The sequence below is a fragment of the Macaca thibetana genome, chromosome 16 (assembly GCF_024542745.1).
Source record: "Macaca thibetana thibetana isolate TM-01 chromosome 16, ASM2454274v1, whole genome shotgun sequence".
NCBI lineage: Eukaryota > Metazoa > Chordata > Mammalia > Primates > Cercopithecidae > Macaca > Macaca thibetana.
The window spans coordinates 25,863,488-25,884,327 of NC_065593.1; the positions used below are offsets into that span (position 1 = coordinate 25,863,488).

At 36.2% G+C, this 20,840-nt stretch overlaps 3 protein-coding genes across 8 annotated transcripts in view; 1 reads left to right on the top strand and 2 right to left on the bottom strand.

Annotated features, from left to right (window-relative positions):
- NF1 (neurofibromin 1) overlaps positions 1-20,840 on the top strand; it is a 293,463-nt gene that overhangs the window by 214,742 nt on the left and 57,881 nt on the right. The gene's annotated exons all lie outside the window — the stretch shown is intronic.
- Positions 1-20,840, bottom strand: part of OMG (oligodendrocyte myelin glycoprotein) — a 94,774-nt gene that overhangs the window by 5,517 nt on the left and 68,417 nt on the right. The window lies entirely within an intron of this gene.
- Positions 6,912-17,491, bottom strand: EVI2B (ecotropic viral integration site 2B). 2 transcript variants are annotated; one of them, XM_050763816.1, is made up of 3 exons: positions 17,362-17,491; positions 11,255-11,326; positions 6,912-8,786 (listed from the first exon to the last, which is right to left on the bottom strand). In XM_050763816.1, exon 3 carries the CDS (start codon positions 8,763-8,765, stop codon positions 7,410-7,412), a length of 1,356 nt encoding a protein of 451 aa, XP_050619773.1. In that variant the 5' UTR covers positions 8,766-8,786; positions 11,255-11,326; positions 17,362-17,491; the 3' UTR covers positions 6,912-7,409. The 2 variants fall into 2 exon arrangements, with proteins under 2 accessions (XP_050619773.1, XP_050619774.1); XM_050763817.1 differs by lacking the exon at positions 11,255-11,326.

The window sequence follows — 20,840 nt, forward strand, 5'->3', positions numbered from 1 at the left end:
GTTCCATTGGTCTATATCTCTGTTTTGGTACCAGTACCATGCTGTTTTGGTTACTGTAGCCTTGTAGTATACTTTGAAGTCAGGTAGCGTGATGCCTCCAGCTTTGTTCTTTGACTTAGGATTGTCTTGGCAGTGTGGGGTCTTTTTTGGTTCCATATGAACTTTAAAGCAGTTTTTTCCAATTCTGTGAAGAAAGTCATTAGTAGCTTAATGGGGATGGCATTGAATCTATAAATTACCTTGGGCAGTATGACCATTTTCACAATATTGATTCTTCCTATCCATGAGCATGGAATGTTCTTCCATTTGTTTGTGTCCTCTTATTTCACTGAGCAGTGGTTTGTAGTTCTCCTTGAAGAGGTCCTTTACATCCCTTGTAAGTTGGATTCCTAGGTATTTTATTCTCTTTGAAGCTATTGTGAATGGGAGTTCACTCATGATTTGGCTCTCTGTTTGTCTGTTACTGGTGTATAAGAATGCTTGTGATTTTTGCACATTGATTTTGTATCCTGAGACTTTGCTGAAGTTGGTTATCAGCTTAAGGAGATTTTGGGCTGAGACAATGGGGTTTTCTAAATATACAATCATGTCATCTGCAAAGAGGGACAATTTGACTTCTTCTTTTCCTACCTGAATACCCTTTATTTCTTTCTCTTCCCTGATTGCCCTAGCCAGAACTTCCAACTCTATGTTGAATAGGAGTGGTGAGAGAGGGCATCCCTATCTTATGCCAGTTTTCAAAGGGAATGCTTCCAGTTTTTGCCCATTCAGTATGATATTGGCTGTGGGTTTGTCATAAATAGCTCTTATTATTTTGAGATACGCTCCATCAATACCGAATTTATTGAGTTTTTAGCATGAAGGGCTGTTGAATTTTGTCAAAGGCCTTTTCCGCGTCTATGGAGATAATCATGTGGTTTTTGTCTTTGGTTCTGTTTATATGCTGGATTACGTTTATTGATTTGTGTATGTTGAACCAGCCTTGCATCCCAGGGATGAAGCCCACTTGATCATGGTGGATAAGCTTTTTGATGTGCTGCTGGATTTGGTTTGCCAGTATTTTATTGAGGATTTTTGCATCGATGTTCATCAGGGATATTGGTCTAAAATTCTCCTTTTTTGTTGTGTCTCTATCAGGCTTTGGTATCAGGATGATGTTGGCCTCGTAAAATGAGTTAGGGAGGATTCCCTCTTTTTCTATTGATTGGAATAGTTTCAGAAGGAATGGTACCAACTCCTCCTTGTACCTCCGGTAGAATTCGGCTGTGAATCCGTCTGGTCCTGGACTTTTTTTGGTTGGTAGGTTGTTAATTATTACCTCAATTTCAGAGCCTGCTATTGGTCTATTCAGGGATTCAGCTTCTTCCTGGTTTAGTCTTGGGAGAGTGTAAGTGTCCAGGAAATTATCCATTTCTTCTAGATTTTCTAGTTTATTTGAGTAGAGGTGTTTATACTCAATGGTAGTTTGAGTATAAACAACCATTGGTAGTTTATACTGATGGTAGTTTATACTGATGGTAGTTTGTATTTCTGTGCGGTCGGTGGTGATATCCCCTTTATCATTTTTTATTGCGTCTATTTGATTCTTCTCTCTTTTCTTTTTATTAGTCTTGCTAGTGGTCTATCAATTTTGTTGATCTTTTCAAAAAACCAACTCCTGGATTCATTGATTTTTTTGGAGGGTTTTTTGTGTCTCTATCTCCTTCAGTTCTGCTCTGATCTTAGTTATTTATTGCCTTCTGCTAGCTTTTGAATGTGTTTGCTCTTGCTTCTCTAGTTCTTTTAATTGAAGTTTATTTTCTTACAAGAGAAATTACACTCGAGGAGCCACCTTTTGTATAAAACTAATATTGCTCGAAAAGTGTCTATATTTTAAAAGTCTGCAACATAGAAATTTATTGTTGATTAGGTACTTTATTGCCACTTTACTTTGAGGGTTCAGTTGAACTCTTAATGAGATTCTTACTGTGGATTTAGGAAACCAGCCATCATTCGTAGTGCTTAAAATAGTATGTTAAAAATACTACATTCAGCAATATTGTGGAAATAGGGAATGCATTGACATTTAGAGTTCTGTTTAAGCTCATATATACACTGCTGCACTTCTAAAGATGTGACTGAGGGTCAATTTACCGACCACTTAAATCTCTTAATTTTAGGAAACCTCATTAAGTCAATGTGGAAGTAGAGTTATGCATTTTCATTACACTTAACAGTACTTTTGTTTGAAAGAAAGGACATGTTACTTCATTAATGGATTCAAATGAATTTGGGTTTAGGCTGTATCAAGTTTAGTTTCTGTTGCATATAATAGAAGATTCCAACACAATAGTAGTGGCAGTATTTCTCATTTCAAGTTTGGGGCATACCAAATTGCTTCATATTATTCAAAGATACTGTAAAATTCTCAAAAAGAAAAAGGGAGATCATTTCAACATATTTGAATTGTAACAGTCTCTTACACTTTTAGAAATTCTCATGAAATAAAATAATACTATATTACTGTTACTCAAAAAATACTTTTTAGAGGCATAAGTATTTGTTACAACTTATTTTAAGTATTATTCAGACTCATTACATTTTATATTAGTCTGTCTAGGTCAGTAATGATAGCTAGTTAGGCAACTTTTACATTCTAGGTTAAGCAGTGAATTAATTTACATATTCTTTTGTGTCCTAGAATATATTAGCCCAACATTGTGAAAGGTATCACAAAGCATCTGCCAGGGAATAACTATCCCATGCTAATCACTGGTTTCAGTTTTCCATTATTAGAGATAACATTTGCTATGCTTGAGTGTCAGATATTGTTTATTTTTGGTAATATGGTTGGCTATTTAGACTGATTTTCCTGCTGAATACAACTGAGAGTACTCAATACAGTATTTTAAAAGCATGAAAGAACAACGTAGAAATTACCAAGTCAAAATCCAAGTGAATCAGTTTCTTTGCCCACCTCCCTACTCCTTTTTTACTTTATGCCACTGGCTTGTTGCCAAAACTCAGTCAATTATTTCCTAAAATGTCTCTCATCTTGGAGTTTTTTCTTTGCCTCTTTGGGAAGATTTAATTCGTTCTTCTGTCCCCCATATTTTCTCTAAGTGGTTCCTAATATCATTGATAAAATTACTTATTTGCATCATCTCTCAGTAATTTCAAAATAATGCCAGCATTGACTGCTACAATTAGATTATAGACTACCGAATAAAGTTTAAAATTTCTTCATAGCTCTGCTTGTTTTATTTTCCTAAAAGTGTATAGTAAATTCTGTGTTCTAATGCAATGTGAAATAATTCTTTTCTCTATATTTTTATGTCACCAACTTGATATAAACTTTGTTTTAGTTTTCAGCTTTTCAGGATCACAAGTCAAAATTATATAACAAGGTATATTCACATAAATCTTGCTTCTCTGTCTTTTCCATCCTGTTTCCTTCCTTCTCCTATTAGTGACTTTTTATTAGCTTTTCATTATATCATTAACCTTTCTTTTTGAAAACCTAAAAAAATGTATTTAAGCATATGTATGGTATGTTCTTATCCCCCCTTCTAATATAAAAGGTGATATATATATACATACTGTTACGTATCTTGTTCTTTTTTTCTTACTGTATCTTATCACTCCATATCAGTATATAGGTATCTGATTCATTTTTTGGTCCATAGTACTCCATTTGGGAATGTACCATGGCTTATTCAACCAGTCCCCTATTGGTGTACATCTAGGTTTTTTTCAGACTTTTGCTATTACAAATAATGCCACAGTGAATACCATTGTACCTAAGTAATTTTATATGTTTGCCAGTAAATCTTTGAAAACGATTCCTACAAGTAGGATTGCTGGGTAAAAGGGTAAATGCATTTGGAATTTTTCCAGACATTACTAAATTTCTCTCCATTGATTATACCATTTTGCAGTCCCACCAACAGTGTAGCGGGGTGTCCAGTTCTATACAGCCTCACTGTATCCTTTGTTGTTGAACTTTGGGATTTGTTGTCCATCTGATAGTCAAGTGTCTCCGTCTAATTTTAAATGCATCTCTGTAATTATGAGGGAGAGTGTATGTCTTTACATATGTTTAAAGACCATTTAAATGTTTTCTCCTGTAACTATCTTTTTTATGTTTTGCACTATTAAAAGTTGTGTTTTGGGTTTTCCCCTTCCCGCCCCATATTAGGAGCATTTTAAATTTTAGAGGTATTAGCACTTTGTCTTAAGTTTTAATTTTTTTTCCAGTTTGCCGTTTATCTTTTGGCTTTATTATGGTGAGGTGTGTGTGTCGGTTATGCTCACGTGCATGTGTATGACATTTAAAAGTTTCGTATAATTACTCTTTTTACTGCCTCTGGATTTTGAGTCTCAGCTAGGAAGGTTTTTTCCCACTTCCAGATTATAAAGGAATTCACTCATATTTTCTTCTGTTACTTGGATAATTTCATGATTTATATTTAGAACTCTGATCCTTGGTGTTTATTCTAATATAGTGTGAAGTATGGATCAAATTTTCTCTTTTTTCCAGGTGTCTATCCAATGCTTGTTTCCACTGATTTGATATTTATTTCTGGACTTTTTCTTCTGTTCCATTGATCTGTTTGTTTAGTCATATACCAGTACCACAATGTTTTAGTTATAGGTTCCCAAAGGTGCTACTTTATTTTTTGATCAGAATTAGGTAAGAACAACAGTTAAAGATCAACCGCATTGGATTCATTTGTGTCCCTCACCATTCACACCAAATAGAAGACTTATGTGATATATGTATGTTTCAGTGCATGATGTAGGTGCTCTTTGGTCCTATATTAGTGAAAAGAGTGTTGAACCATTAGTCAGGGAGCAAACTCAGCTTTTAGTACCGCTTCTAAGCATGTCACTTACTTTCTCTGGTCCTGTTTTCTCAGTGGTTAACAAACAAAAGGAGTTGAACCAAATGCTCTTCAGGGTTGTGTCTGACTCTGGTTAATGCTGTTCTGGTTAAGAGCCCCACTAGTATGTGGTGTGAACTTTAATCTACCTTTTATTCCCCTGCGCCTTGTTCTTTTGCAGTATTCATGTAATAAACTTTCTCTTCTGGATCTTAGTTCTTTAATCTTTTCTCTAAAAGATTTTTCTTTGTTCCAGCATTTTCTTCTGTCCTATATTTATTAGTTTGTATCTCTTCCTGCTGATTAGCAAGGATTGCCACTGTTTGGCTGCTCAGCTTCCACTGACCTCATCGGGGAAAATTACATGCGGTTAAATGTGAATTATTCTTCCCCCAGCAAAGAATTTCTTTTAAAAAAAAGGAAAAAAGACAACATAAAAACCCAGCTGCTGCCAGTAGTCTGTCCTGTTATACAAAGAACAGAAAGAGAAAAGCTCCCTTTAAAGTACTTAAAGATACCAGACAAGACTATGGTCAACTAATCAGTTCCTGTTTAATCTAAGAAAATTGGTATTTCCCTATTTTTCCTGGTATTTCTTTCAGGAAAGAAGGTGGTTAAAAAGAGACAAAAATGTGGAAAGAGCCCATTAAGTAACTGTCATAAATGTAAAATGAGAAGAGTTATGATGTTTTAAGGTATGTCAAAGACTTGGCCAAGTATAAAAACATATCTTATTTACCATAACAAAAATTCTTAAAATTCAAAAGAATAATAGGAAATTACAAACTCCAGATTGCTGCTGGGGAAATTAGCTTTAAAAGTACTAAGTTTGGGCCAGGCACGGTGGCTCACACCTGTAATCCCAGCACTTTGAGGGCCTGAGGCAGGTGGATCACGAGGGCAAGAGTTTAAGACCAGCCTGGCCAATATGGTGAAACCCCGTCTCTACTAAAAAAAAAAAAAAAAAAAATTAGCCAGGCATGGTGGTGCACATCTGTAGTCCCAGATACTCAGGAGGCTGAGGCAGGAGAATCACTTTAACCCAGAAGGCGGACGTTGCAGTGAGCCAAGATCATGCCACTGCACTCCAGCCTGGGTGACAGAGTGAGACTCTGTCTCAAAAAAAAGTACTAACTTTGAAGAATACATGAAAGAAACTTTTTAATGAGGAAGACAAAAGATGTAATGTAATATGACAATAAGTATTATGCTTATTCAGGAAAAGAAGCTCAAGGAAGTGTTTCTACAGATTAAAATATTAAGGTTAGTAAAGATGGCTTGAAAGATTTTAGGAAAAACATTGTACGTAAAATTCATGTGTCCAAAACCCTACTGGTTCTTATTAAATATGGAGCTTTGTTAATGTCATGAATGCCAGTGCTATGAATAAATGCTATGTTCTATTCTGAAAATCCCAGAACTCTGAGTGATTCTCCAAGACTGGGCTACCATTTTATTCTAAGTGCTTGTTTCCCCCTGGAGTTAAATGGGACTAATGAGGAAGAGTATGTGCTTGTTGGGCAAAGGAGTGCTTCTGCAGACACAGGCTGGCATCCCCAAAATCTCAGGCTACTGACCACTCTTGACTTTGACAAAGATTGGGCCCATTCCTACTCTAATAACTCAGACTTACCAATTGTCAGATAATGGATAAAGATGAAATTCTGTATAAGAAAGGTGATTTAAGAGTGGATAGCATCAGAAAGCATAAGTTTAGTAAAAAGTTGAGAATCATCTGTGTTTTGATAGTCTTTTTTCCTGAAAAAAAATCACCCAAAATCACCCGTATTTAGAATGAAACCATAGTCTTCTTTTTCTTTTTTTTCTTTATAAAACTTGATTTTGTTTGGGTGTTTATAAAGAAGAAACGTTTTAAAGATGCTAGTTTTAAAATTTGTGCCTCCCCACGACATGATAGGAAAATATTTACATTTTATGATGTATCCTCATATTTTTTTCAGGGTAAATGTCTTTAACCCAACCCTTCAGTTGATGTTTTAACATGTTTGCTTTACTCTTCGTGATGAAACCAAGAAGAAAGTTTCTCTGTTCTCAAACATGCATTTTAATCTCCCATTCCCACAAACTTGGAATATTTATTTAATACTTGAGGTATTAATTTAAAACTTGGAGTGTATACTTAGTCTCTTATTCCTCTCCACCCCAGTCTTTGAAATGGAAACATAAAAGTTTATTCACAATAAGTTTATACACAGCTTTTCAGGGAAAAAAAAACTGTACTGGGGTAATAATAAGTATATGTAGATTGTTTCAGAGTGATTAAATTATTGAAACATACACCATTTACATATGTAAAATGTACTATACTTTAAAGATAGGAACTATAATTAGTAAATAGATTACTGTTAAATAACTTTTTTAAAAAAATGTTTCATCTGTGCACATGGGCTCTGAGTAGATTTCAGATAGTTCCTGAATAAAAATCAAAATTGACTATCAGTTGCCATTTTGTATATGTTAACATATAAAGAAAAACAAAAGAGTCATTTGAGGATGGAAGATCAGCTAAAAAGCAAGTTGTAATATTTATAACAGTTCTGCAGGTGGAGGTGGCAGAGATTCATTAAGATCTTGATCAGAGTTGGGAGGAATAGAGAACTCCTGACACTGGATCTCAAGGTTGGAATCTTCTTGATTTTTCATAAAATCTACCGGTGGCATGGGCAAGTTAAGTGAGTCAGGCGGGGGTGGAAGTGATTGTATTATCTCAGATTTATGATCTCCACAGTCTTGATTGAGACAGTCCAGAGATGGAGGGAAACTAGTAGAATCATTTGGAAGAGGAGATACAATTGTCATTATGGGTTTGTCAGATTGGTTACTTTCCTGTCTTTCCAAATCCAGAAGGGGAGGTGGTGGAGGCAGATCTGCATCATCTGAAGAAGAAATAGCAGTTCCAATTGTTGATCCATCAGCACTATCTTCTGATGTACCATTTACTTGATCTTTTGTTTTCTCTGTTTTGGGGTTGTTGGAGTCTTCAGTGTTTTCACTTGATTCAGACAACTTAATTTCTAAGTCATCTGCTAAAAGTGTGCTTTTGCTTGGTTTCCAGGGTGTAAGTGAAATGACTGAAGTATGTTTTGTGGATATTTCATTTTCTCTGATGTTATCGATACAAATGTCAGGGGTTTCTCCATCAGCAAATGGAGATCTACCTGCCCAATTTGGATCATTTAAAACTGGTTTCCTTAAGCATTTCCAAAGTACAATGATGATTATAGCTACCAACATGGAAGTCAGAAGTACACCAATTAGTATGGCAGCTGTTGAATTATAATTGTTTTTTTGTGGAGTTTGTTTGTTACTGGTAACATCTAAGATAAATCCTGGTGTACTCCTAGGTGAATTTTTGACAGTTGATATTGGTTGTGTGGATGGATTATGAACCGTTGGTGTTATTAGTTTTGTAGAAGGGATCTGGACAGTTGATGATTGTTGAGTGAAAGTGTAGACAAATGGCGTTGGTGGTTGTGTGGTAGAAGTATGGGAAGATGGTAGTTGTCTGGCAGAGGTGAACACAGCTTGCTGGGAGGAGGTGTGGGCCATTGGTGTTGGTTGGTTGGTGTTGTAGGCAAGTGGTTGTCCAGCAGAAGTATGTGCTGCTGGTTTTTCAGAAGAGATATAGACAGCTGGTGTTGGTTGTCCAGCAGTGACTTTGGCAGGTGATACTGATTGTCTAGAAGAAATGTCGTTGAATTGCATTGGTTGACCCAAAGGATTCCCTGTTGTGTTTTGAGAATTAGCCAATACATGTGACATTAATGATGTGACTAAGGTGGGCTGTGACTGCTTCTCTGTTGTAATCGTCTCTGTCTTTGAAAAAAATGTATTGTTCAGGTGTCCACAAAACAAAATTAAGATGAAATATTTGGGATCCATTTCAGAATATTTCCTCCTTACCTATAGTGGGTTTAAAATGAAAGAGAAAGACAGTTAGGTGTCATTGGTGTCTAGTTAAAAATTTGACTTTTCATTATAATGCCTGGCATAAAGTAGGTAGACATTATTCCTAATTAGTAGTAGTTGATTAGTAGTTATTATTCCTAATTTAGACTTGATACACTGTAGGCTTGGTGTAACAACTCTTGGGTATACTCTAACCCATCATACAGCATTTGGACCTCATAAGCAGTGGTCTCTCTTCTTTTATTAATACAAGTTCTGCACTTGGCTCTGCTGCCCCTCTAGCTTCATTATATTTCAGTACTTCACTTCAGTCATACTTCTCAAAATGCATAGGCTCTATATGCTGGATCCATGTGCTCTCTACCTTTTTTCACCATTTACTACTAGAAATATATTGATTCTCCTGCCTTGAAGAACACTAGTGACCATCTATTACCTAATCCAATTTTTTTTTATTTCTTCTCTCCCCTCCCCTCCTTGACCACATTAGTCACTACTGTTCCTTCACTAATATTCAAGTAGCTTTTTGTAATCAGTCTTCCTTTCATGTTACTCTCACTAGCTCTTTTTCTTCTGCCTTCTAAATATGGTTAATTGATATTCAGTCCTCACCCTTACCTACTTCTCTTTTTTCCTGATTCTGTAAGATTTTAGTTCTCAGCTTTATGCCACAATTCCCAAATCTCTACCTCCAGTCTACATCTTCTTTGTCCTAATTCTATTTGTATGACTTCTTGGTGGATGTTTTTATGTATATATACACATATATATACACACACACACGTATGTATATATGTGTGTATATATATAAACACATATATATATATCTCCATCCCACTATCAGGAAATTTAACATATTTAAAATGGAATTCATCTTTACCCTCACAACGGACTCTTCTTCCGACTTCTCTATATCCGTTAATGGTACCACTCAGTTTCTTAGGCACAGACACAGAGTCTATTAGTAATCTTTGCAGCATCCTCAGTGTCTCTGTAGCATGGTAGCCTGATGTTAAGATTGCATATTTTTAAAGGATTCAATTCAACTCAGAGTCCTAGGCTTAAAATCCTAGAGTGATCTCTGAATCTGGTGGAATAAATTCAATCCAGTTGGTCAAGTAGTCCTGCTGCTGCTTTCATTCATTTATTGGTAAATGCCACATTTGTGTGGAGCCCTGTTCTAGGTTTAGGAGATTTAAAAAAATTTTTTTTAAAAAAAGATAGTTACTGCCTTCAAGTGTTTCAGATTCTAGTGGTAGAAGCAAACAGTAAAAGCCAGGCGTGGTGGCTCATGCCTGTAATCCCAGCACTTTGGGAAGCCAAGGTGGGGGGATTGATTGAGGCCAGGAGTTCAAGAACAGCCTGGACCACATAGTGAGATCCCATCTCTAAATAAAAAGAAGAAAGAAAAAAAACCTAAAAAATAATTACAATAATTTTTTCTTTCTTTCTTTCTTTCTTTCTTTCTTTCTTTCTTTCTTTCTTTCTTTCTTCTTTCTTTCTTTCTTTCTTTCTTTCTTTCTTTCTTTCTTTCTTTCTTTTTCTTTCCTTCCTTCCTTCCTTCCTTCCTTCCTTCCTTCTTTCTTTTCTTTCTTTTCTTTCTTTTCTTTCTTTTCTTTCTTTTCTTTCTTTTTGTAGACAGTCTTAACTCTGTCGTCACCCAGGCTGGAGTGTAGTGGCGTGATCTGGGCTCACTGCAAACTCCGCCTCCCGGGTTCAAGTGATTCTTCTCCCTCAGCCTCCAAGTAGCTGGGACGCATCACCACGCCCGGCTTATTTTTGTATATTTAGCACAGACGGGGTTTCACCATGTTGGCCAGGCTGATCGAGAACTGATCTCAGGTGATCTGCCCCCCTCGACCTCCCAATGTGCTGGGATTACAGGTGTGAGCCACCACACCTGGCCCAATTACAATAATTTGATAAGCTTTCTCATAAAGGTATGCAGGAGAAGTACAGAGAAGTTAGCCTAGCCTGGGAAGGCTTCAGTGAAGTAAAACTGGAACTGAATTTTAAAAGGTCTGTAAGAACTAATTAAACAAATTTCCAGCCAGGGAGAGCAACAATGTGGGCACAGGAAAATAAGGCACATATGAAAGTTTGGCAGGTAGGGCTTTTTCTGGGAAGTGGTAGATGCTAAAACTTGGAGAGTTAAGTTTCAGTTCTACTTCTCCCATCTAACTACCTATCTAACCATGAGAACTAGTTGCTTAACCTTTCCTGTTCTCAATTGCCTTTTCTACTGAGACAATTTGCAACTTTTAGTATAATATACTTGTTTTGCACATCATCAAGCACAATGGCAACCATTTGGTTATCTCTTAACATTAGGGAATAGAAAATCTTAGGATGTTAGATATTGGTATACATGATTAGAAACTATAGTTCTTCTCACTCATAAGCCTGTATTTAGAGAGATTTGATGTTCTGTTGGAAGGTGCAATAAAGGTTTTACAGATTACCTTTTCAGCATATCTAAATAGTTTTCATTGCTTACTCCTCTACCACTTGGTACACAGTGAAGATAAATGACCCTGTTTTAGTAGAAGAAAAGGTATGTGATTTTTTTTCCCTATATTCAAGTCTAAATTTTAAATAATTCAAGTCTTAAATTTTAAAACAGTTCTCCTTTGAACTCTCCTGCACACTGCTGAATTAATCTTAAAAGCATCCATGATCAGGTTACTACTCCCTTGCTTGAGGGTTTTCTCTTTCTGTTAAGATAAAACTTCCTTTTTTTTTTTTTTTTTGAGACAGAGTCTTCCTCTGTCACCCAGGCTGGAGTGCAGTGGTATGACCTTGTTTCACTGCAACCTCTACCTCCTGGGTTCAAGCAATTCTTGTGCCTCATCCTCCCGAGTAGCTGGAACTACAGTAGGCATGCACCACCACACCTGGCTAATTTTTGTATTTTTAGTAGAGGCAGGGTTTCACCAGGTCGTCCAAACTGGTCTCGAACTCCTGACCTCAAGTGATCTGTCCAGTTCAGCCTCCCAAAATGCTGGGATTACAGGCGTGAGCCACCACGCCTGGCCTGTTAAGATAAAACTTCTAAATTGAGTTTTCTTCCTTCTTGCTTGAGTTAACCAGTCCAGATTCACATATCATGACTGAAACTTCTTACCCAGCCAAATGCATCCCTTTCCCACCTTGCATACTTTCTAAACACACGCTTCCCCCCCAAAAAAAACAGACCCTTTTATGCTGTTTTTTACCATGCTCGGTGGTTTTTTGTTTTTTGTTTTTTGTTTTTTTTTTCCTTCTTCCAGACCTAGCCTCTTCCTCTTTCTGGCTACATATCTGAATCTGTCCTCATCTTTCAGACCTCAGTTTAAATTCCCCTTCTTAACCCAAGTTCTCGTTGACTGACTACAGCCCAAACAGATCAGTCATTTACTGAATTCCCCCTAGCTCTCATTTATTGTTTTTAATGGTTCCTTACATAATTCATGTATGTCCCTCACTCACACTTCTATTCTCTTAACTGTTTATTTTTTATTACTTTTCACATTTTCTTATACCTACTTCCTCGAACAAGATTATAAAGAACCTTGAAGAAGGCAGAAAGGAGAAAGAAAAATACTTATCTAGAGCATACTATGTGTTATACTATCCCAGCTTTGCATACTTTATTTCACTGAATCTTTACTTTATGAGGAAGGTAAGGGGATCTTTTATTTACAGATAAAGAGACAGCGTCAAATGAGTTAAACAGTTTGCCTGATGTTTTACCACTCTAAGTGACAGATTGGGAGTTTGTACCCAGGGCCACCTGATTCCAAAGCCTACGTTCTTCTTACTACCCTTTATTGCCTCATGTTTTTATGTTTTGATTTCTTTGTAGTATAATGCCTTATATATTAGGAGTACAGTAAACATTTAACCTGTATTGGGCTTCTTGATTCCTTTCCATTTTACTTTTTGCTTTTTACTAGTACTTCTACCAGAATATAAGCAGAGGCAGTGAAATATAAATTAATAAATTCTGCTTTTTATCCATTTTGCAAAAGATTTAAAAGGGAAAATGTGAACACTTTTGGCATAGATATAGGGATTTGAATCATCTTTAGATGGTCATCATCCATGCAGTTCCTACCCATTATTCTTATAGATTACAGAAAAAAAAGGGAGGGGGCTTCTTTAAAAAATGGAAAAAATTTCTTCAGAATTTCATTTTTAAAATGTGTTTTAATGCTATCCAAAGCATCAGAAAATACAAGCCATGAATTGTCTTTAGCCAAAAATGTTTCCTCTTTTGTAACTTTGCTTAAAATAAGGAAACCATACGGTTCCTCTTTTCAGTTAGCTGAAAAAGGAATTAGAGAAGGAAAGAGCCCAAACAGGAACTTAATTATAAATCCACGTTAGTTTGTAAGATCAATTTTGATAGGCTCCTGTCCTCTAATGTCAGTAGTAAGCTGGTGGAACCCTCCATGTATGAGATTTTCACTTGTCAGTTAATGGTTATGGCAATATTAAAACCAAATTCCATTTTTCGCCTATCCTAACACTTTCTACCACTCTTCAGTTAGCTTTTTATCCTAGGATCTGCGACATCAGAATACTAGAAACTGTATTAGAATTCTATGATGGCAATTCAGCATAGTCCAGAGAAGGAGGCAAAAGATTTAAAAGAAGAAGAAATAGGGAATATAGTAGTGGAAAAAACTGACTTTTTTCCCAGAGGTAATGAGGCCAGTGTGTGGAAGGTTATTTAGCATACACATTTTAAAATATGTAAGTGGTGTGTACCTGAAGTACCAACATTTTTCTGTAGGGAAAGAACAATATTGGGCAGGGGAATAAAAAGGAGGAGAAGATTTAGAATAAGATAAAAGGCAGTGCAGAGAAATATGAATAACACAAAAGAGAAAAAAAAAAAACTATAGGAAGCAGCAAACAGAAAAGAGGAAGGTCAATTGACTAGAGAAGATACAGAAAAGAAGAAAAGTTAATAAACAGCTGAAAAAAAAGCAGTGGTTATATAATTAGCAAGAAGGCAGTGTAGATGATTGAAGCAGGCAAAATGAAGAAGTTGGGGGTGGGGGCAGATGATTGAAGTAGATGAAAGAAGCAACGGCAAAATGCTGCTCTGTCGTGGCTAGCCTGTGTGTGTGAGTGCAGGGAGCCAGTAAAGAGGAGCTTGCTTTCTAAAATGGAGGACCAGAATGAACCATCCGTTCAAATTCATTTACCTTTCATTTCAGGCTCTCCTGTCTGCTGTGAGTATCCTTACCATCCTCTCCCCCACCTTTTTTTCCTGACACTATCCAGAAGCATACCTAGCAATTACTCCAAAGAACCCATGTACCTGTGTATATTTTATATAGAGTTTTTCTAGAAATCCCTTAGTCTGCTGCTCAAGCAAATACCAAATTTGTCAGCCCTCATATGCCAGTATTTTACTCATTATTATAGGCTGGCACTTTGATGAGGTTTAAATCTGTGATTTTGGTTCTTTTTCTTTGCTGAATATTTAGAGTATTTTAAAAAGAAAAACATAAATGTAACTAAACATTTTAAAGACAGTTACAGCGAAGCAAGAGTCCCCATGTATAAGACATGTTCCTTTTTTTTTTTTTTTTTTCTTTCTTTCTTTCGGAGACAGGGTCTAGCTCTGTCACCCAGGCTGCAGTGCAGTGGTGCAATCTCAGCTCAATGCAACCTCCGCCTCCTGGGCTCAAGCGATCCTCACACCTCAGCCTCCCTAGAGAAGCTATAACTGCAGGTGCGTGCCACCATGCCCAACTAATTTTTGTGTTTTTTGTAGACACGGGGTTTCACCATGTCACCCAGGCTGGTCTTGAACTCCTGGACTCAAGTGAACTGCCCACCTTGGCCTCCCAAAGTGCTGGGATTATAGGCATGAGCCACCAAGCCAGGCCATAGACATGTTCTTATAAATATAGTGCATAAGTACTTAAAGGGTCCAGCATTTAAAATTGATGCTGTTAAGTTGCAGATGATAGGAAGTATGTCATTGTCTTTTAAAGAGAATCAAGATTTAGAGAGTATGTCCTAGACAAAAGGCAAGTATAGATAGCTGTATCAATTACTTTGATATAATAAAAGTTGTGATGCAAACATAATAGATTAAAATTTAGCAGTAGTATTATCTCTGACTAGTGAAGTTTTGAAACGATAAAGGAAAAAACCAGCCATTCTGCATCTTGAGGAAGAGTGGAAAGAAAAATTGACCTTCACCTACAGTAGGAAGTATTTGATGACCATCTTGTATTGTGATAGTGACCATTTACTGAGCACCCACCAAAGGTTAAGCAGTATCCTATTTTAATTAGCTAGGTGGTGGTTTTTTCATCCTACAGATAAGGAAACTGAGACACCAAGATGTTGGGTAACTTGGCAGTATCACAGCTCTAAGTAGTGGCACTAATACAAAAATCATGCTAATCTTGTGCCAGAATCCTTTCTTTCTATCACATTTCACTATATGTGCTATACTGTCTTTCATAGAAAAGTTATGAAATAGAAATGCTTTATGAAGGAAGGAGATGTGAGTTGGCAGGAATTATATGTAAAGTAATTAAAGTAAGTTTACTGAAAAATTTTTTTTCTCCTTTTTTTAGTTTATTGAAAATTTTATGGTGATTTTTTTTTAAAGCTTGGATGTCGAAAGGCATCAGATTTATGTTTCTCAATTCAAACTTAATCAGAATTAAAGTTCCCTTCTAAATGGAGTTATGTAGGAATTAGCTGGAAAACACAGGCACTACTAGTAAACTGTAGTTTTGGGAATAACCCTTTAAAAACATGTATGGGGCCAGACGCAGTGGTTCCTGCCTGTAATCCCAGCACTTTGGGAGGCCGAGGCAGGCCGATCACTTGAGGTCAGGAGTTCAAGACCAGCCTGACCAATATGGTGAAACCCTGTTTCTACTAAAAATACAAAAATACAGGCATGGTGGCAGGTGCCTGTGATCCCAGCTACTCGGGAGGCTGAGGCAGGAGAATCTCTTGACCCTGGGAGGCAGAGGTTGCAGTGAGCCAAGATCGTGCCACTGCACTCCAGCCTGGGTGACAGAGGGAGACTCCGTCTCAAAACAAAACAAAACAGCAACAAAAAAACAAATGTATGGGATTCTATGATGACAAAAACACACCATAAGGATTCATGGGAAATTTTTTAGTTTAATTTTATGAAATATGATAGTGAAAAAAATTTAATAAGATTTTATGACTTAATATGCATAATGAAATAAACTAAATATTAGAAGCAGAAAAATACATAGACAAGCCTAATCTGAAAAAGAGATAAATATCTTTATTTTCTGACTTCCACAATAATTACTTAGAAGAAATCCTTCTAACAGAAAGTCATGAGTATTTATTAAGTGTTGAAATGGGATATCACCCACTATGAACATATTATTCCCTGAAATTACAAGTGTGTGTAAAATACTCTTTGCAGTTTTTATTTGCCCATTTTACCCACAGCAAGCATCTTTTGTGCATATTAACAATTTTCTATTGTTTGTTCTTTGGGTTTCTTCTATCTTATACTATGTTCTAAAGTCTCATAATATGACATAAACACGTAGGTGATATTAATATATGCATGCATGTTTGACTATTGAATAACACTTTTGGCTTAGTAAGCTTTCAAAATGAGCCATAATGTTTTCATGTCATCATTATTAAGTATAAAAATCTATATGTAAAATATAAAGCATGTATAATAATAATGAAGCACATATAATAATAGTAATATTAATCAAATACCACATCTGATTTCTTTTTCTTTCTAAACTGAGTGAAGGTGACCATTCTTACTATGCAAACTAAAGGGGATACAAAAATTTTAATTTATGGATTATATTGTGTACAGGAAAATTTTATTAAAAGTACATTAGAACTTTTAACAATTAATATTTTGGAGGTTATAAATTCAGTCATAGCCCATGGAATCTAGTTCTATTTTTAACTCTTACCTTTATCTGCCATGACCATAGTTTATTTTTAATTATAAAACTAAGGTTAACAAATATGATTGTGGCTGGGAGCAGTGGCTCACTCCTGTCATCCCAGCACTTTGGGAGCCAAGGTGAGCGGATTACCCAAGGTCAGGAGTAGGAGACCAGCCTGGGCAACATAGTGAAACCCCATCTCTACTAAAAATACAAAAAAAATTAACCAGGCGTGGTGGTGGGCGCCTGTAATCCGAGCTACTTGAGAGGCTGAAGCAGGAGAATTGCTTGAACCCAGGAGGTGGAGGTTGCAGTGAGCTGAGATCATGCCACTGTACTCCAGCCTGGGAGACAGAGTAAGACTCCGTTTCAATATATGTCTCTCTCTCTGTGTGTGTGTGTGTGTGTGTGTGTGTGTGTGTGTGATTAAATAAACTTAAAAGGTCTTATACAAACCTAGGTGAAAATGTTTTTCTGAGGCAAGCTGAACACTGAGTATTTTTAATTCTATGCAACAAAACCACAAAAACCTGCTATAGACATCTTTAGACTATCAGAGTTTAAGTTTAAAACACTAATGACAGTTTTTAAAATACATTTTATATAAAGCAAGATCAAACCAAATTGTGTGAAAATTTTCTTACCTCAGCTGTTAACTTCTTTTGCAGAATGCTAAATTCTTGTTCTAACTGCACATTTTGGTGATTTGGCTAAGAAAGGAAAATGGGTGGTTCAATTCAGATTTAAAATGTTCCTCTAGCAAACTGAAATAGCTTCTGTAGAAAAAGAGGAAGTTTATCAATAGCTGGTTCCGGAAGTGCAATAAACCACAAAGTGACTAAGAAATATATTACTTTAACAGAATTTATTTTGAAATACATTTTGGAGCCCTATGATTTGAGTGCTTTTAATTAATACATGTAAATAAATATTTGAGATGCTCTAGTAATATGATTATATAAATTAAATATTTAGGGTGGGGTCCTGAAGAGAAAATTACATGTTCTAAGAAGAAAAGCTGCCAGTTGGGTTATAGTGAGATTTCTTCTCATAAGAAATGAGTGATGTGTTCTGTTTACTTGTATGACCTTAGGCAAGACTCTGCACTTCTGAGTCACCATTTCTTCTTCTAAAGGAATATTTTATTCGGTTATTGTGAGGATTAAATAAGATAGCATAATATAACATGTATAAATGCCTCACCCACTGTAGGTAACCACTAAATGTAATGTTATTTCCTCATAGTGTAAAAAGTCCAGGGTAAAAGTATAATTACATTATTTTGCAAATGACAGGATTTCATTCTTTTTTATGGCTGAATAATACTCCATTGTGTATATGTACCATATTTTCTTTATCCACTCATCTCTTTATGGACACTTAGGTTGCCTCTAAATCTTGGCTGTTGTGAATAGTGTTACAACAAATATGGGAGTGCAGGTATCTCTTTGTACTGTTTTCCTTTCTTTTGGGTATATACTAGCAGTGGGATTGCTGGATCATATGGTAGCTCTATTTTTAGTTTTTTGAGGGACCACCAAATTGTTCTCCATAGTGGTTGTACTAATTTACATTCCCACCAACAGTGTACGAGAGTTCCGTTTTCTCTACATCCTTGTCAGCACTTGTTATTGCCTGTCTTTTGGGTTAAGCCATTTTAACTGGGGTGAGATGATGTCTCCTTGTAGTTTTGATTTGCATTTCTTTTTTTTTTTTTTTTTTTTTGAGACAGAGTCTTGCTCTGTCGCCCAGGCTGGGGTGCAGTGGCCAGATCTCAGCTCACTGCAAGCTCCGCCTCCCGGGTTTAGACCATTCTCCTGCCTCAGCCTCCCGAGTAGCTGGGACTACAGGCGCCCACCACCTCGCCCGGCTAGTTTTTTGTATTTTTTAGTAGAGACGGGGTTTCACCAGGTTAGCCAGGATGGTCTCGATCTCCTGACCTCGTGATCCGCCCGTCTCGGCCTCCCAAAGTGCTGGGATTACAGGCTTGAGCCACCGCGCCCGGCCTTGCATTTCTCTCATCAGTGATGTTGAGTACCTTTTCATATGCCTGTTTGCCATTTGTATATCTGTAATTAAATTATTTTGACCAAATATTTTACTAATGACTTTTGAGTTCAAGTTCACAACCATTTATTTGGTTGCCCACACAGTAGTTACTTCTCAGTGGAAAATAAAATAAATTGGGGATCATTTTTTAAATAAGAATTTAACTAAAGTTAACTTGTTACTAAAGGGTAGTGAGGAGATGGAGAGATGGTGTTACCAGTTAATGGGTACAAAAAACAATAGAAAGAATGAATAAGACCTATTTGATAGCACAACAGGGTGACTATCATTAATAATTATACATTTTTAAATAACTAAAAGTGTAATTGGATCCTTTGTAACACAAACGATAAGTGCTTGAGGGGATGGGTACCCCATTCTCCATGATGTGATTATTTCACATTACATGACTGTATCAAAACATCTCATTACCCTTTAAATATATACACCTACTATGTACCCACAAAAATTTAAAATACAAAAAATTTTGAAGTTAACTAAACAAAGTATATTGAAAAGAGTGAGTCCATCTGAATAAAAATTTCTTTGGGTAAGTCATCTTTCCTCTCTTGAGAAATGGAGATCATAATTTGTAATTTATAAGCTTATGGTGGAATTAAATAAATGTAATGTGCCTTGCATGGTGCATATTATAGTAGATATGGAATGTGTTAACCCATGCACTGCTTTTTCCTGGTCACTGCAGGAAACACAGGTTATTATGACCTGGTTCTTAACTTCAAGGTATTTACAGCTTGGTGCAAAAAGAATAGATTTTTTTTTTTAACGGGCTCCTGCTATAAAGCATAATATACTCAAATGCTATATAAAGCTTTTGATTCACTGATTTTTGGAAGTATTGTTGTTTTTAGAGACAGGGTATTGCTGTGTTGCCCAGGCTGGTCTCGAACTCCTGACTTCAAGCAATCCTCCTGCCTCAGCCTCTTGAGTAGCTGGGACTACAGGCACATGCTACTGTGCTGGCTGGCTGACTTATTTATTTATTGTAAAGATGAGGCTGTTGCTTTGTTGTGCAGGCTGGCCTTGAACTCCTGGCCTCGGGTGATCCTCCCACCTTGGCCTCTAAAGTGTTAGGATTATAGGTGTAAGCCACTGTGCCTGACCTGATTCACTATTTTTAAATCTCTGAATTAAGCTGGTGAACTGTAATACCCAGGGATAGGGAGTGTGTTTTTGTTCAAAACTAAATGTCTCTTAAATTTTGAACTCAAAGGTATCTTACCTACCATTTTTAAATACCTGTCATTTGGAAAGGAACCACTTCTGTTTGTTCAGTAACTATCATTGGATAGTATCATTCTGAGAGTATATGTTTAGTAGCCAAGATAGTAAGTAGTGAATTTTAAACATTCTTTTAAATATCCCTGTGGTAGAAGCTGTCTGGTGAGAAAATGTTTGACTAGTATGTTGAATATGAAAGTAATTTCCTAGTTTTATAGTGATACTAATTTATTTTAATTTTCTCTGACAAGTATTTATTTAACGACCCTTGATTCAAGGAGTGCTTTGTGTTATTACTGGATGTGTTGGTGCACAATCTCAAATTTTCAATTTTTGCACAGAATGGAAAGTCTGTCCAGTTTCATTTCTAATCTGGGTCATTTTTCCGCTCAAAAGATAACCTGATTTCAGTCACCATGACTGGCATGAATATTCTTATGCTTTCTTTTTTACTTTGTTGACACTTAACTTTGTCTGGAATAATATTTTTATGATTTCTTGTTTAGAGAATAGATTTGGTTTTTACAAATTGCTAATAAATTGATGATAAAAATGATGCTTTATTTTTTTCTCTCATTTTAATAATACCTAGACGTTTAAATTTGATGACCAAGAGCAGCTATCACCTTGAGAGTTATGTAAAAATTACCAGTGCCTAGAGTTCACCCCATTCCAGTTGCATCAGAAGGAAGACATAGGGATTAAGCATTGGTGTTTTTAAAAAACTTTTCAGGTGATTCTGACATGCAGCCAGGGTAAGAATCACTAGCTTAGAAGGGAGAGTAAGGTTGTAGTCATACTTGGGAAAAAATGTATAAAAAATATTTTTTAA

Excerpts from the sequence above, each read along its gene's own strand:
- EVI2B (XM_050763817.1), bottom strand. The coding sequence starts at position 8,765 with ATGGATCCCAAATATTTCATCTTAATTTTGTTTTGTGGACACCTGAAC.